This window comes from Pelecanus crispus, chromosome 11 (genome assembly GCF_030463565.1).
Source record: "Pelecanus crispus isolate bPelCri1 chromosome 11, bPelCri1.pri, whole genome shotgun sequence".
NCBI lineage: Eukaryota > Metazoa > Chordata > Aves > Pelecaniformes > Pelecanidae > Pelecanus > Pelecanus crispus.
In genome coordinates this window covers 236,488-253,942 of record NC_134653.1, presented here as the reverse complement: position 1 = coordinate 253,942, position 17,455 = coordinate 236,488, and the positions used below count along the sequence as shown (strand labels likewise).

General features: G+C 42.7%; 1 protein-coding gene across 1 annotated transcript; it reads left to right on the top strand.

Annotated features, from left to right (window-relative positions):
• The first annotated feature begins 2,940 nt into the window (after positions 1 to 2,940).
• On the top strand, positions 2,941 to 9,050 carry LOC142594600 (interleukin-9 receptor-like). The gene is made up of 8 exons (XM_075719152.1): positions 2,941 to 3,019; positions 3,405 to 3,513; positions 4,926 to 5,119; positions 5,827 to 5,963; positions 6,309 to 6,483; positions 6,730 to 6,844; positions 7,910 to 7,994; positions 8,499 to 9,050. Exons 1-8 carry the CDS (start codon positions 2,941 to 2,943, stop codon positions 9,048 to 9,050), a joined length of 1,446 nt encoding a protein of 481 aa, XP_075575267.1.
• The last annotated feature ends 8,405 nt before the right edge of the window (positions 9,051 to 17,455 follow it).

The following is a 17,455-nucleotide window of genomic DNA, read 5'->3' as shown; positions in this document are numbered from 1 at the left end:
TATTTTCATCTTTTCAGCAACTTTTTGTTTAAAGTATGGACCCCAACAGAAGAAATGAACTACTAATGGTGTTACAAATGCTAGATGTAGCTGCAATAACATTTCTTTTAATTGATATGCATCCACAGTCTGTGTGTTAGCCCCTCCAATTGCGTTAATGTACTACAGAGTCTCATTCAGCTGGCTATGTGCTATTTCCCCAAATCATTTTCTGATAAGCCTTTCAGAATTCAGTGTTCCATGACCTACTTATGACTAACATTCATGGCTTCTAACACACAAATTTGCATTTAAACATGCTGTATTTGTTTCCAGGTGAGCTAGAGAGCCAGGAAATGTCAGACATGTTTCAAACATTGCAGAACTGAACAAAGAACTTCTTGCAGCAGGGTGGGGCAGTTATCAAATTAGTACCAATTACCTGGAAATATTCTGTCCTGGTTTAGTTATCTTGACCTATGTTTGTTTGTGTGCCTGAACAAGTTCTTGTAAGCACATGTATAATTCTACTTACTGCAGCTCTATTTCATATTTAGTCAGTCTTACTGTATTTATCACAGGGATCATATGCAACCCTGATTAGAATGATAAGCAGGGGAGACTTTGTGCCTCCCAGCCTCCCTCAGCTAAAATCAGCTAATGGTGACACTTCCTCTTGACAACCCCCACTCTGAAGGAGGTCTGCAGCAAAACAGGATATTTACCAAAAAAAACATAAATGAAGAGGTGGTGAAGTGGAAGCCAAAAAGATTCCTTTTCCCTTGATCAGTTTCTGAAACATTGCAATTATCTTACTGTTTAATTCAGAAAAGGGACACAGGAAAGAGGTTGATATGTGGATGCTGCTGTCAAGCTTTGTGAAATCTGGGACTGGAAGGATACCCTTGGTCATGGAGTCCCGCTCCTGCTACTGTAGCCATCAGATCATTTAATCCCTTCAGTAAAACAATCCTCATGACTGAAATATCACAATCCTTGCTAAGCGTAGGCTCCTTCTCACTCACTCCTATTCAAGACTACTTCAGACCCATTGTTGGTTAGAAAACACGATCTTACTCTATAGCCAGGCTATACCCGTTTGGTCTTGTGCTAATGCTGTACTTAGTGTTTCTCCTATCCTGACATGTCTCTCCCTTTTTCCAGCTTCTTCTGAAAGAGAGAGATGATAACCCCTGGCAAATTTTGGTTGTTTTTTCTTTTTTGCAATAACTAAGCCAAGCTCTGTCAAGATAGACTATTCTCACAGTCTCTCGTTACCAGAGGCCTAGAGCTCAGTTCAGTGTCCATGCTGGGCAGGCAGTACAGTGTTCCTCCAAATTTTTTTTTTTTTTTTAGGTGGGTGTTTTGGTTGGTGTTTTGGTTTTTTTTTTTTTTTGAGGTTTTTAAGTAACTGTTTTTGTCTATACTTAGTAGTGGTCTCTGCCTAGAAACTCACTCCATGTTTTCTGGGTTCCAAGCCGAGTCATGGGCTCCTTAGAGCAGCACACTACCTGCAGAGGTGCTGGGCTTGTTTGCTGCATTACAGTAACGGCAAATATTGCAAACTGGAAGCATCTTAAAAAAACCCACCATATATTGGTGAGTAGATCAGGTCAGGATTCTTCATATTAAACTTTGTTTGCTGGAAAATCATCAAATCAGAAACTTTTTATGAAAAAGTATTATTTTAAATTAAAACTTCATCAGGAAAGAATTCACAGTATGGAAGTCCTGGTTAAAAAGAGAGAGGGAGTCCAGCATAGCCTTGTAGAGAGGTAGTGTTTGCAGAAGTATTGCAGAAGATAGATTTCAAATATCCTTACACAACCCTTCAGTAAATTGGGGTAATGACTAGGCCCTAAGTATTCTATATCCCCAATGAGTGCTTTGACCAGGAGCGTTTCTGTTTCTGTCTTTTGGAGTTTTTTTTTATAGCAAGGAAATACTTATGGGAAGGAAATATGATCCCAAGATTCCCACACTGCAGATGAGCGACTCGGTTATCTGCCTGGAATTGTTGCTTCTTGTGTATGTGTCTTTGTGTGTCTGAGAGAGAGAAAACTATGATAGGTCTTAGTTTTGTTCAGATATGAAATGGGTGAATTTCTAAACCAAAAAACCTGTAGGCTAGAACACCTGTTTCTACCCCAGCTTTTGTTCCTGACCTCAAACCCTTTCACAGTAGCTCAGAACAACTCCAAGTGGCTTGAAGAAAGGCTCCCTCAAAAGTTTTGTGACACCAGCAGGTCAAGCAAGTGTTCCTCTAGTGAAGAGAAAGGGGATGTGCAGAAGACCAACTCGACCTCCTCAAGGAAAAAAAGAACTATCATTAAAGGGAGACAGCAGTGTTTGTGGTGTAGATGGCTTTCAGCAGGTGACTACTGCTCATGGACAAGCTCATGACAGAAAGATCTATTGAAGCCTTGAATATGCAGAAATTATGTCTGCTCAAGGAGGCCCCTGAGCTGCAGATGTCTGGAGGCTGAGAATGTTCTCAGAGAGGAACATCTATGCTTCCTCTATTGCTATGGTTTTCTCTAAGCATCTGGTTTTGGTTACTGTCAGAAACAGGATATGGGGAAACATGACCGTTTGTTCCAACCCACTGTGGCTCTCTGCTGCTCTTAAATTGTCATAAACCAGACACCAAAAAATGCAGGAAGAAGGAAAGATGGAACACCTCTCCCCGCCCCTGATCAAATGGCAGGAATTAAAGATTTCCTTTCAGGTAGCTGGTGCTTTGGATTCCTGTGCAAAGTACTATGTACTGCCATGAGAAGAACGGTTCCTATAGAAGAAATTACGTAGCTGAGTTGGTGCCCTGTCTGACGGAATCAAGGTCAGCTTGTGTCAGGGCTGGCAGAAAGCATGTAGCTAAAGCTTCAACCTGCTGGTTGCTATTTGTCACAAATAGTGACAAAACTGCTTCTAACAATTGTTCTGTTTTAGATACTGTCTGGAATGGGAGGAGATGTGTGGCAGCTGGGCCTCCAGCTGTGCATTACTGCTGTGCTACTCTTTGGTGGAGGAAGAGGGAGAGGTAAGAGGAGATCTGGAATAGGTCTGCTGCAGGCAGAGAGGCGTATGCATGTGCTCGTTTTTCTTCATAGACCTTAAAGTATGCAACACAAGATCTTGTGACTGCCCTTTCCCAGTCCCAGGAACCAGTACAGCTGGCTGGCAATGCCAGGCCTAGGGAACTGAGCAAATACTGTACAAGCTGGGCAGCAGAAAAAACATAGCCACTGCCTAAGATCTTACACTCATCTCACGCAGTGAAGTGTGGTATAAGAGAGGAAGAACATTGTGAGTAAGGATAGATGAGGTGTCAGTAAAGGAAGCACTAGCAAGTAATGCATTTGATGTACCAAAGAAGGCCTCATCAGGTGATCCATGAATGCAGCTCTGATCTCCTTCCTCTGCAGAGTTCCCTGGCAGGCTAAGCTGCCTCAATAACTACGTGACTACTGTGAGCTGCGTGTGGGCAACGGAGGAGCCTGCGGGCGACGGACCTTTCCACCTGCACTTCACCAAGTAAGAGCTGCGCACCGAGAGCTGTCTGTGGCAGCCTTGGCCCTGGCATGGGCAGGGCAGCACAGTGGAGCAGGATAGGGCCCAGCCGCGGGCTTGGCTCCCTCCGCAGCAGGAGACCTGTGGCACAGCTAGCTCTGCCACCCCATCGCCCCGTAACTGGGCTGCCTCGGAAGCTGCTCCCTTCTCGCCCTCTTGCAGGCCCACAGCCTCGGGCTGCAGCAGAGGGCCAGCACACGAGGCGGCACGTTCTCATGCCGGCTCGGAGCAGTCTGTCTGTCCGGTGTCCCCTTCTAGCAGGGGCCTCTCAGCACAGAGAGCCTTCCCATCCCAGCCTCCGCTCCCCATGATCTGGGGACTTCTGGAGCCCATCCTACGTGAAGCTGCCTCATCGATTTCTAATCACTTCTGTCTTGTTGCCTAGAAAATAAACCCCTAGTGGTTTAATCTAAATTAGTTAATGTATTCAAAAGGATTTTGAAAGTCCAGTGAGTTATAGGCTTTAATAACAGATTTAGAATACATGAGTAATTTTTCCTCTAACAGAAGAAATCAGGTGAATAGTTTGCTAGGTGATAGGATAATAAGCATTGCGATATGCTAATTTGAGATGAATGTGTTTAGATTATGTAATAATGTTGTCTTGACTACCTATAAGTAGTGAACTATTACATGAGGGTAAGCCACACTGACATTAGATGCCTCGTATAGCCTGGTAAGATTAAGTCAGAAATACTGTAACTCTTAATGATGCTGGAATTTAAATCTATGAAAAAATGCCAAGCTGATAAACTGTGGTATCCCAGTTTATTGTGGGGTCACATGCAACGTGCAAAATTTGCTAATAAATGGCTACATTAGATAATTTAATACTAGAAGACTGTTCTTTGGAGCTGTTTCCCCAAGATGATGTTTTCTGTCGTTCAGTGTGTTATGCTGTGCTGAAGCTTGTGAATATTAAAACAACCCAAACAACAAACCAACCTCTGACATGTTTTGCTGTCAGTACTGGTTTGTTTGTAGTGAAAGAGACTTTATTGTACAACTTGTTAGCTCTGTGCTGTGCACTTGTAGCTAACTGTCCACCCACTCTTACCTCCCCTATACCAGCTGCTTTCCTGGCAGCAACACATAGCAGCCCTCTCAGAGCAAGCAGGATGCAGGTACTGGGCTCTGTGTGCAGCTCCTGGGGGGTTTGGTGCTCTCAGCCGTGAGGTTAAGAAGGTGTCTCTTTTCTCCCTCTTCAGCTCTGCCGTCCAGCCAGCTTTAGCATTGCATTCTCTGCTGTCTGCGCTGAAGAGGTTCATGTTCTTCCAGAATGCGGTGCTGTGCTAAGCTGCCACCCATCTTCCATAAACTGAAAAGCACTTAATCATACAACTTAAAAGAAACTTTCGGCCCTTTTTTTCTTCTAGCCTCTGGTCAAAGGGCCACAATGCCAGCTGCAAACTGACTGCCAGAGAGAGCATGCAGAATCAGTACCACTGCACAATCCATTTAGCCAGCCAGATCTTGGAAACAGATGGTTATAGAGTCTCTCTCCAAGGCAACTTCTTTGGACGTAATCACACGTACATTACCTTTCCAGAGTACAATCCCCGCGAGCACAGTAAGTATGAACCAGGGCAGCTGTGGGCTGAGGCTCTGCCTAGCAGCTTTGGGGTAGGTCTGATACGCACTCTAGCAAAGAGTGTCTGAAAGACAGCAAGTGAAAAAATAATGGAAAACAGTCAGACTGCCCATCCCTGGAGCATGCGCTATGTGGACTTCATCAGTAAGGACGCAGTTCCACTGTCTCTCCATTCTGACTTTTCCAGGACTTCAGAGAGGACTGGCTCTGGAGCACCTTTCAAGTACACTTCTCATCTGCATCATGTTTTCTTGTGCCATGGACAATGTACAATTGGATTGCCTCTATATTAGTTTTTTTTCCTAAGAAATGAAGTCATGAGGAATCAAAGTCATGGATCTAATTCAATGTCCCATGGCCTGGTACTTCAGAGAAATGCTCTAGTATTCAAAATCTCAGAGCCTGTCTATATTAGTGGTATCTTGGAAGAGTAGAATGTGACATTCAGAGTGGTTCTTTGCTTGCAGGACTATCCCCAGGGGCTATTTGAGTTATCATTAATTTATGTCAGTTCTGTAGCTGTTCTGACCTACCCTGTAAGCTAATTTGGTCTACTGCTGGTCTTAGTATCACTCTTTAGGCCCAGCTTTACCTTCCAAGACTTTAGTCAGCCTAGTATCATGCATCTCCTTCTGTGGTGTTCATGTCCCAGATATTGTGGAAAAACCCTACCTCTCTATTTGCAGTAAAACTTGATCCACCTTTGAACATCCAGAGCAACGTCACTGCCAGCAAGTGTCAGATATGGTGGAGTGTGCCTTGGTACCTGGTTGAAATTCTTCAGTATGAGTTGCAGTATAAGGAGTACAGCATGTCCTGGGAGGTAACTGGATGAGGCACACACTGATACTGCCTTGCTCTTTGGGCACAATGGCCTTGCCACTCAGCTCAGGGCCTTCTGGCAGCTGACTGTTTTTTAAGCTGGCCTTTCTGGTTTCCCACATCAAGGCTGAAAGATTTTATATAAAACATCAATACTGAAGATCAGTAAATCTTCTTCTCCTGAACCCTGCATTCAGAAGTCATCCATCATCATGCAGGCCCTCTTCTTGCATCCAAGAAAAGAGGATTTGGAAAAGAAAAGGGGAAAAAAAAAAAAAAAAAAGCATTTAGAAGACCATCCCTTTACCTGGCCTTGTTAACAGAAATTCTTTGTTATACTTTGCAGATTGCATTGAACAAGACACCACCCAGTTCACTGCCACAGATAGAAATTGAAGCTACAGAGCTTCGCAGTGGCATTGCTTACATTGCACGAGTTCGCTGCAAAGTTTCTGAAAATGAGGATTCATACCATAGTCAGTGGAGTGAGTGGAGCCAGACAACAGTGTTTCAAAGAGCAGGTACAAAGAATGTTGTTTTTACCTTAATTCATGTCTTTTCACATCCATGTTCCAAAAAAAAAAAGGAAGATACCTGGTAAAATTAAGCTTTTCAAATCAGAACTAGCTTCCTTCAAGTTTTCATAGCCAAATCACTTTCCTTGAGGTCTTTAGCATCCTGTTTCATTTGCATTGCTTGGATATTTGGGGTTCTATCTTGCCTTCCAGACTTTTTATCAATTATTTATGTGCTATTTCTTTTCCTAGGTGGACCAAAACTGTCTGAGAAGATCCTGAATACCAGCACTGTGCAGTTCTTGTTCATTCCTCTGAGTTTTGGCACTCTACTCTATTTATTTTGGAACTGCAAGCTTTCTTCAAGGTATGTTATAGTTTTTCATTAAGTTCCCCTTGATCTTTATAGCCTGAAGAGGGTAAATCAAGTGTCCATCTATCCTTTATATCCCTTTTGCTTCCTGTTTCTGCTGCACAGACTCAATCGTTTTCAAAAGCCCTTTTGACAACCTTGGGACATGACATCTTCCTTGGCTGATGATACTTAATGACCTACTATGCAATCTTTAAGGAGACCAAAGTGCCTTTGTGGCACCCAAACTCAGCTAAAGATCAAGGTTGAGGGTCTCTTGGAGTTAAAGAAATTTAAACCCATGGAAGTTTTTTGTTGAGTTTCATGTAGATAAATTAAAAGTGCAAGTACAGAGCAATCCATAAAGGTGTTGATGTTAAGGTACTTGTGACACACCTGGCAGTAGTCAGTATGTAAAATACCAATATAGGCAAACTACACTGACTCAGATTCAGTGTTTCTTAGGTTCTGGGACCAAGCTGTACAGAGAAAAAAAGTGTATCTAGAACCTTGGTTCAACCATCCTCTACAATTTTTCATGCTGGCAGAGCAAAGGTAAATCTCCTACCTCATCCTTTTCTGCCTTGACATATATTATTATGCTTCATATAAAGGTCACTTAGAGAAACAGAATACATGATGTCCATATGATAAAATATTTTTACAGGACAGACTAATAAGGGGACTAGGATACCTGGAAGAATTTCTCTGTCTAAATGTAATGAAACTAGAGCTCTCTAAAACACTTCCAGAAACAGTGGGTTAGATCAAATAAGTTGCTAAACAAATGCATAAATAGCTCAGTGCATATAATGAGTAATAGACTAGTATTGAGTTTGTGGTGTATAGCATTTCTCAGAAACTTTTAAGACTGCACTTCAGGCTAGAAACATTAAATGCATGCACAGAAGGCAGACAAAAAATTGCATGAGATGTCAGAAACCATGTGAAATGGGCTTCTCGTGCAATCTTTCTAACATAAGTGTGGCGCTTTCATCTAATCAGTGTGCTATATCATTGAGACAGAATACAGAAAAATTGTTTCCTTTTTTTATTTTAAGTGTTGTTTTCTCGCTTCAGGGCAAAAAGCCTCTCCTGCTTTAACATTCCCACGCCAGCTGCTTTCTTTCGGCCACTCTATAATTTGCACAATGGGAATTTTAAGGTAAGAAATAAGTTTCATTTCTTTCTTACGATCCTCAGTTCATGAGGGGAGAACTATTTTTTTCTGGGATTAATCATTCTAGCTCCTGAGCAGAATTACAGACACATGGTTCTGGTCTTCCTCAGAATTTATAGATTCTCAGTTTTCTGCCTCCACATACTAGCTACGCTACCAGAGCTTCTGTCCAGCTTCTCTCTTCTTAGAAATAAAATCCCTCCCGTCACTCACTCCCTATCCATGCTGAACATGAAAGGTGCACCCTGCCTTTGCAAAGCCAAAGCATTTTAAGCAGCTTGCAGTATATTCTGGAGGTGAAATCTTGAAAATTTCTTGTAAAATCTTGTGAAATTAGCAGCTAGATTCTCTACCCTATTACTCAAACTTGGCCCAGTAGATTTGCACTAAACCTCTGGATTATTGTGCCAAAGCCATACAGAAAGAACAGTTATTTTGCAAATGCCAACTCTAAGCAAAATGTCCTGAACTTACTGATCCTTTCACTAGGACTGGGTTGGACCTAATGAGGCTTGTAGCCAACTCAGAAGAGAAGAGGCCAGCAACTCAAACAAAGTGACTGCAGATGGACATTCTCATCTAAACACCCAGGAAATTATTTCCCAGATCTCCTTGAAACCTATGGAAAGCACAAATCTGGTTGCTGCAGAAGAAAACTTTGTATTTGCCTCAGGTCCAGGCCAGCAGTATGTCCCCAGCAGGTATGTAAGAGCAGAAGAGATAGAAACAAGGCTAGGACTATTGCTTGCACAAAAACATGCTGATGATACAGTTGGCCTGAAAATCTCTGAAATAATTAAAGTCAGCCTTGAGAGTCCTAGCATGGGAAGGAAATCTCCCTCTCACTCACAGTATGGAAAGGGTGACTTCCTTATGCCTCAGGAATCTTTGGAGATTGCAAATGTGTCCTTCAGCAGTAGTGACTATTGTACCTTGTGTGACAATGATACCACAGGAGGTTTGATTCCTGCTGAACCACTGAAGCTCTCCAACGGTAATAGTCTTGTCAAACATCAGAATGATCAGTGTGACTTGCCCTGAGGAATACTGCCTGCAAAGATCTTTGTGCTGTCCTCTCACCTCCCATCATTGTCTTCCCAAGTCGCTTAAACGGCGACTGTGCAGACAATTACAAACATGTATCATTTTTAGGTAAATCCTCAATTTCTATACTTCAAAAGAAGATTGTGACCAACTCCTCTGGCTAGCAAATAGTACCCCTACAGGCATGGCAAGGCCTGACTCCAGCAACATCTGCTGTCTCAGGAGACTCATGACCATGCATGCCCTTCCCTAAATTAACCTCCTGGCAGCAGCAGAAGTCCAGCAGCCCCCTAGTCTAAGGAAGCAGCAGTAGACCTGCTGTTTTGCCTCAGAAAGAGCTATTGGAATTGTGTGCCTCTCCCTGCCCTGCAAGATGATGCTTTCTAAATTTCCTTGTGAGACAACAGCTCTGCACTGCTCTCAGTAGATAGTTGTGTCCTCACTGCAAATCAGATTAACCCAACATTTACTCTATCCTGAACATTAGCACCTGCTGGACAGAGAAGCAGCAATATTTGCAATGTGCTGAACCATGATTTAATCTCCATCATTATTTTAAAACTATGTACGATTCTTTATAAAACCATGATAAACACTTTTTGCTAAAGAGGGTAATTTTGCTTCTTAATATGATATTGATGACTTCAAACGGTTCCTGATTTCATCAGAATTTATAATTGCACTATTTAAAGACAATCAGGCAGTGGGCCTTGTTCTTTATTATCCTGAATGGCTGTAACTTTTTATTTTGCAGTAATTAAGCCCCATGTACTGCTTTGATTTTAACAAAAATTTATTCAAGGTTAAGTGGCTGGGCTGATCTAATGGAGAAAGGTGAAAAGCAAGAATAGCATAAATGAACTTTATTTAATCAGAAAATATGCCAGGCCCACTGCCTCTCCAGGGCTTTTATTATTTCTCCAGAAGTGCCCAGTCCTTTGCCTATCTGATCAACAGGTACAGACTTTCTGAGCTGAGTCTCTGGAGGTTTACCTTCTGCCCTAGACACAGAAAATCCTATATATGATTGATTACCCACCAAGCAGATTCCTGGAGTCTTAGTTACATCTCCTAGATTTAAATGGCTCAGCAGTTTTAGCAAGCATACTGAGATGTGTACATATGCATCTACGCTAGCTGGCACATGCATACATACAGTCACACACATGGATGCCCTCCTCTTTGGGAGTGCTTCCCTTGTCTCTCTGGTGACTGTTAGTTTTGATTAGTTTTGACAATGCAAAGAAAAATTTCAGTTATAAGTCACAAAGTAGATTGAGACACCCTTCCCAAAAACATGTACTAAGCCAGAGAACTGTTGTGGGAAGTCTTCATCTGGGAGAAAAGCAGCAACAGAGTGAGGACTTCACATCCAACTTGCGTGACAGCCACAGGAGGTGCCAGCAGTGATTTTTTTTTTTCAGCATTGTAAGCAAAGGGCTTTTCTGATATCTGAAAAAATATCCCCTTTCTGGTCTTTTGTGCTTTTTATCTTGTAAAAACTATATTAAAGTGTGCTTTTTATACTATACCACAATCTAATAGCAGGAGAAGAATGTGATGTTACTGTCATTAACGGTTGCTATAACTTCCTCTGGAGAAGAAAATCTGTAAAACAAGACCACATGGCTGAACAATTTTGGTGATCCCAAACTTTTAGACCCCCTAGGGTGGCTTGATGTAGTGTCCCAAATTGCAAATCTTCAGAATCAGAAAGATGCTTCCTGAAATTGTCAGATCAATTGTATCTTAAATCTCTCAGATCTTGACAGCCCTTGCTTATGAACATGTCTGCACAGAAATTGAACCAGTTCAATAAAATCTTGTTCAGTTAACAAGGTATTCTGTACTGGTAATATTAGCAAAAGGAGAATGGGAACAATTAGATTCAGGTATGAGTAAGGAGCAGCAGGTCAGGCTATGGAAGGGAGAGCACAAAACTTAATGAGGTAGAGAAGCAAAAAGAACTAGAGAGAGTAAATGTAGTAAGAAATTGCTTGAGAGAAATGAAAAGTCGAAGATGATGCTGCCTGTGTCCATCAGGCCAGGACAGGAAGACTGTAAGAACTGAGTCTGGAGATGATGACAGGCTGATGGTTAAAGGGCTGAAATGATATTGCAGCATCAGCGGTTCTCCAGGTGAAACTCTAGCAACTTTGAGCTGCTTCTGCTTTTGTGCAGCTACTTACAAAATGGGGAAAGTGGAAAGATGAAAGGTACCATAGAAAATGTTAGTTGTTGCAGCTAGGGGGAAAAAACAAACAAACAAACAAAAAAACCCCAAATGCCTCTGCTTTACAATTAGGTCTTTGGAACAATCAAAGCCTCATTTTTATTGAGCCTATGAAAACCTACAGATTTTCTAGGAAAGCAGTGTATAAAAGCCTATTTTTCTGTCCTTTTGCTTTGCGTTTTTGTTTTGGGTTTGGGTTTTGTTGTTTGGGTGTTTTTGTGTCATGTTTGAGACTGGCATTAGGTTCAAGCTATGGTTTTTCACAGCTTCTCCCAGAACCTCTGAACTATTCTAAGGCTGAGTTTTGTCTTTAAGTGTGATATATATCCTTCCAGTGGAAGATAGAGCACTACCATCTAGTAAGGAGACATAATGTGGGCTCCGGTCAAGCATTTGAAGCCTCTCATTTCCTTGGACTACTGAATGCATGATACATGTATCATCTGCAACCAGAACAAAGTGGCCAGTATTTTCCCCTTTCTTTTCTTCCTGTTGAGTTTTGCCAGAGGAAACAATTTCAGAAGATATTTAAGTAATGCTTGTAGGCCACTAAAGAGTTGAAAATGTTCTGTGACAAAACTTTTTAGTTGTGGGTTTGTTTTTTGTTTGGAGTTTTTTTTCCTTAAAGTGAATAAAGTGAAAGAACTAACACTGTATGATTATTCAGAAGTAAATAAAGCAGAGGAATTAATGCAAACTTTGATTTTTTTCAGCAGTTAGTGCCTGAGAGCTTTGGAAAGAACTTCAGTTTAGAAAACATTGACTATATGAATCATTAGTAAAAGATGGTTTGAAAACATCATAGGAGGAGGACAGTTCGCAGACCAAAGCACTAAGCCAGTGCTGCTGCTACCACCGTCAACAGAAAAAGGGATAAGAAGGCTCCTGAGCGACCGTGTATTTTACAGCTCATAAAGGCAAGGGGGACCAGCATGGTGAGCAATCCCATAATGTCTAGCATGTGAGCACCAGTATAGTTCTGCTAGTGCCCACCCAATAGTTATACCTCTGGTGAAGTATTGGTGTTCCCAGTAATGGGTGACAGAAGCTGTATCTCCATCAGACATTCTGCTGTTTAGTCATCTGTATGCTCATTTCAAGAGGGGTAAGAAGATCAGACTGCATGTTTCTCAACAGTATAGGTATCACAGCACTGACACAAACTCATTTTGAAAGAGCAGCAAACAAGTCACAAACATTAAGTCACAGCACTCGACCTGTTGTGCCCTCTCAGTTAGGATGACTTGTCTTCACAGGGTGGCTTTGAATGCATCAAAGCAAAATGCAAGTATCAAATAGTGGTGTTTGGCACACTGAAACATTCCCCCCAGCCCTGACTTTCAGGGCTTAAGATAATCGATCTGCACACTCCTGCTCAAAGGTGCAGAAGCCTAGCCTGTAAAAGCAATCTTTTTTTCCAGAGACTGCCATTAGTCAATAGCCAAATAAAGCCATAAATCTTTTCCTGTAAATAAGCAGATAGGAGGAGAGTAATTCCAGAGATGAGAGAAACAAGCTTGCTCTTTTTAGTTTACTTTTGTTAAATTTGATCATTGTGTAAACAAAGGACAGAGAATGTTGGTTAGACGCAGAGCAGCACTATCTTACGAACTGCCCAATGTGAACTCTGTCAGTTCCAGCTCTACAGCCTTATCACTCCATCGTTCCTGTATCGCCGTGCTCCTGTGAGTCGTGAATCCTGTGCTGCAGAAGTCTTTCTCTACCACCACAGGCCTTTCCAGACAAGCATAGCCTCTTGAGTCTCCCAGCATCCCTCAGCAGAGTGTATGCTCTTTCACAGAGCCATCCACATGTTCACTCATCTAGCAGTAAAAACACCAAAAATTAAAAATAGTCTGTTTAATCTTCAGTAATTTAATCTAATCTGCAGATCTGATCCTGCTAGAGGCACAGCAATTCTGAAGACAGAGGCACTAATCAAGTACAGAGATCTAAACTATCAGTTCTAAAGCAAGAACCATAATATTTTAAGACATACATATTTATGTACTGGTGATCATAACTGGAAAAGAGGAGGGGATGTTCCTTTTATGCTAGGAAAGGGAATGAACACATGGGGTGGGGGGTGTTTGTTTTTAACAAAATGCAAGCCAAGGATTAAGTTGCAACACAAAACTACAGCACTTGGATTGCTTCTTCCTTGATGCTCATGGAGCCAAGTTAATTGACAAAATCCAAAATCCCAGTATCAAATCTCGTCATTTTAAGGCTGGTGAACAGATCAATTTGATCAACATACTTCCTATTTTCAGAGCATATTGGAGTGCAGCACAGAAACTGCTGTGACAGCATCAGCTTTAGGTATCATGTGCATATACAACAGCCCAGTATCATGCAGTATTTGCCTCTGTCTAGAAGTAGTACGTTAATATTTGTACGGTACTGCAGGCCCAACACAATATGGCTTTTTGAGCCAAGCTGATTCACATGAAGCCTAATATAGGCAGTGCCAGAGCACAGAAGTAACAGTCATTATAGTCTAAATGCAAGTAGTGAGTTGTCCTTGTGTTATCCTTTTCTAATATGGTCTGCCAAATGCTGAAAAAGTTGTAAGCCATAGGCAAGCCTAAATAAAGCATTAGTTTAAGAAAGGAATCAGGGCATCCATGTGGACAGCTCAGTGAAGACTTATCCATAGCATACTTTTACATTCAGAAACAGACAATAGATGTATTCAGAATGAGATTCACAGTACTAGAGAAAAAAGTTAAGAATGCTTTCACATAAATCAATAGCATGCCTCGCCTGGTTTCGGTGTGCAGAACTGGTTACCCCATCTTTATAATGAGATTATGGTTTTCAATAGCTTCCACAGCTCAATATATTGCAGTAAGAGGTGCACCAGTGCCTAACACGCAGGTAATACAACATTTTGACTCCTAGTACCAGTTTCTTCTTTATACACCTAAAGATCATATATGCCATTTAAAGACTACTGATCCCTCCCATCGCTTTCCCTTACCTTCATGCCCTAATATCTGCACTGCTGCTATCACCAGACTGAGTTTTTTGGTTGGGTGGTTTGTTTTGTTGGTGGTTTGGTTTTGGTTTTTGTTTTTTTATTTGTCTGCTGGAGATAAGGATGAAGTTAGTTATTTAATCAGCATTCTGTGGGAGGGAGAAGACAGGATGCATTCTTTCCTGGCTGGGAAATCTTGGACCAGCTCTGAGCAAATAAATGCAGTCAGCTCAGCAATATTTCTGGGGCTAGATAGTCTAGTGACATGGAAGTCATCTGCCAATCTGAATGGAACTTGTGTACACGAACTGAGGAAAAAGTCTGGGATTTGTTCATAATAAGCCTGTCTCAGATCTTCTAACATTTGTTATTGTCAAAGTTTTCCCATTGCTGCAATATAGTTGCTTGCATTTGCAGACTGTGTATTGAAAGTTAATCTCTCTGGGTCTAACACCCAGAGAGCTACATGTGCTTTTGCCCCTGTATGGTCAGTTACAGAGAGGCTTTCCGTAGCCAGGATTCAGAGACTTAAGTGAGAACACAGCTGGAATGCCTGTCTCTGTAAGGAGAGTCGCTGTGTTGCCTCAGTGTCACAGCCTAAGTGCCCCCTCAGCTGGCCTCACCCGGCTCACGGGGGCTCCCGCCCGCACCCCCTGCCCAGGGCCTGGCAGCTCCCTTGGGCCCGGAGTGGCAGGCATGATTTGTCTGCAGTCCTGCCTCCTTCCCTGGACGGCCGCTGGACCGTGCTTCAGGTAGGTTGTATTTGGGACGGGCCCCCGGGTGGGTGTTGCAGCTTGCCCGCAGCTCCCTCTGCCCCTGACCGCGGGGTGGGCCCTGGCCCTGTGCGGTAGCCTTGCTCCCAGCCCACCCCCTAGAGCGACCTCGCACCTATGTCAGAGCCTTGTCGCCAGGCCCACCCGCCTCCCTGCTGCTCTGGCGTCCCTGCTCGGGCCCTGGCCCCGGCTCCTCGCCTTGCTGGAGCGCCCACGACCGTCCCTGCTCGGGCCCTGGCCCCGGCTCCTCGCCTTGCTGGAGCGCCCACGACCGTCCCTGCTCGGGCCCTGGCCCCGGCTCCTCGCCTTGCTGGAGCGCCCACGAGCTGTTACCAGCAGCGGCCCCCGGCCCCGGCGGCTCCCGGGCCGCGGCGCGCTGCTGCCCCCTGCTGGCCGAGGCAGCGCATCGCCGACAGAGCCGCTCCGCGGGCCCCCCCCGCTGCATTCGCTCTGCGCTCCCCTGCGCTGGGCAATGAAACCTCGGGCTGCAAAGCCAACGCTGCGCTTCACTCAGCAGGGTAAGGGAGGTGCAGTTCGCCTCTCTGAATACGACGGTAGGCCATCCTACCCAAGACAACACGTTATTTCCTCTAGGAAAGGTCTTCCTTATACCTGCATTCTTCTGCAGTGCTGTGTATTCAAAAAACGTGGCCAACCACGTTCAGGAAATTAAGGTTGCAGGAGGTACTGGAAGAGAAGAGGCTTGATTGCTTTTACGCGCTGGTATGAAATGCGAAGGGCTAGAGATACTTAAACAGAATGGCAGGTTTACAAGTTTAAATGTGGTCGTTGTGTAAACTTCAACTTAATCACAAGCCACCATACACTAAATATGGAGTTCAGAAAGATCCACGTTCTGTGAATCTTCCATAAATTAAGATCAGACTTAATGTAGATGAATGCTCCTGATCAAACACAGAAATGAGGTTCTCAAAACATTTTGGACTGAAAGTAGCTGCAGCAGAACATCTAAGCAGCTTCAAAACGTGTATTAGTGTACAAAGGGAATTCTACCTCCACATTCACATTTGGGGACCATGGAAATGGGATTTAAATTATGCTTAAAATAGCATCTCTACAGTCAGAAAGGGAAACGTATTTTAGACACACAGTTTAATTGGCTAGATTTTACAAGTGCCAAAGACTTCTCTCTTCTGTTACTGTTATTGGTGAAAAGCTACATCCATTACACCTGCTTTGTGAATTATGTTTACACTACTGCTGTTCCTTCTGTTGATTTCATTTTTCCCTGCATTTTGTGTAGAACCACCCTCCTATTTTAATTCTCTTTATATGGATCGCTGCACCCTTCTTTTTATTTTCCAAAGAGAATGGGTTTTTTCTTAAAATAAAACTACATTCAAAAAGTAGTAGAGAGATTATCTGTTAACATGGCCTCCACAGCTTCTACCACTTGCATTGTGAAATGGAAACACATGCACCACATAGCAAAAATGCTACAGTAGAAATTAACTGCAGTTGTAAAACACCAGTTTGCTTTTTGACAGGAGTAATGGTTTGGGCATACCTAAAACTAGAGTAGGCTTTTTCCAAGCTGTCCCAATTTAGAGGTCATGTGACAGAAGGTTAGCACCCAGGACTGCAGAGGAATGTATTTGCACTTGAATTTAGTTCTTGGAAAATTACAAAGACATATTCTGACTGATGTTGTTGAGGTCATATAACCTTGCAGAGTGGGAAGATACTTGTAACTTTAGTAGGCAAAAGCATAAGATCCTCTTACCAAGAAAGGGTAGGCAGAAGATTTGTTGTATTATTTTTACATTTTTGTAAATAAACAGGGATCATGGAAAGTAAAGACTTCTGGGAAAACATCAGTGCCAAATTATGGTAAGGAAAGTAGGAGAAGCTCTGCCAAGTAGCAAAAAGCTTTTGTGTAGCTTAGATAGGGTATTAATACTGTAACGGTGTTTGTGGCTACTGAATGCTTTGTCTCTCTGCTGGTTTTCACATACGTGAATTCAAGCAGAGCCTCCTGGCCAAAAGGCAGATTCTTTTCCATTTGATCTCGCAAAAATTTCCTCTCATCTGGTCACAGTTTTGGCTCTAGAACTAGACAGTATCATAATGGTCCACACTGACCAGCTGACTGAACAGTCAGATTTATGTTTGTTTATGTCCTTGCATATTTTTATAAGGCTCAAAAAGTATTGGGCACGTCTCACAGAACTAGTAAAATTTATGGATCGCACAGAGCAAAGTTTACAGCTATTTCAAATGTTACCCAGCCAAGAGCTGTGAACACAAAGAAAAGGAAGGAATGAAGAAGGGCGGACTCATAATAATATTACCTGACTACTCAGTTAAGCTGTATGCGTCAAGACAGTTGTGTTCAGACTCACTTCCCATTCCAGGACGGCTAACTTAGGCAGACATCATACTCTGATTCATTTGT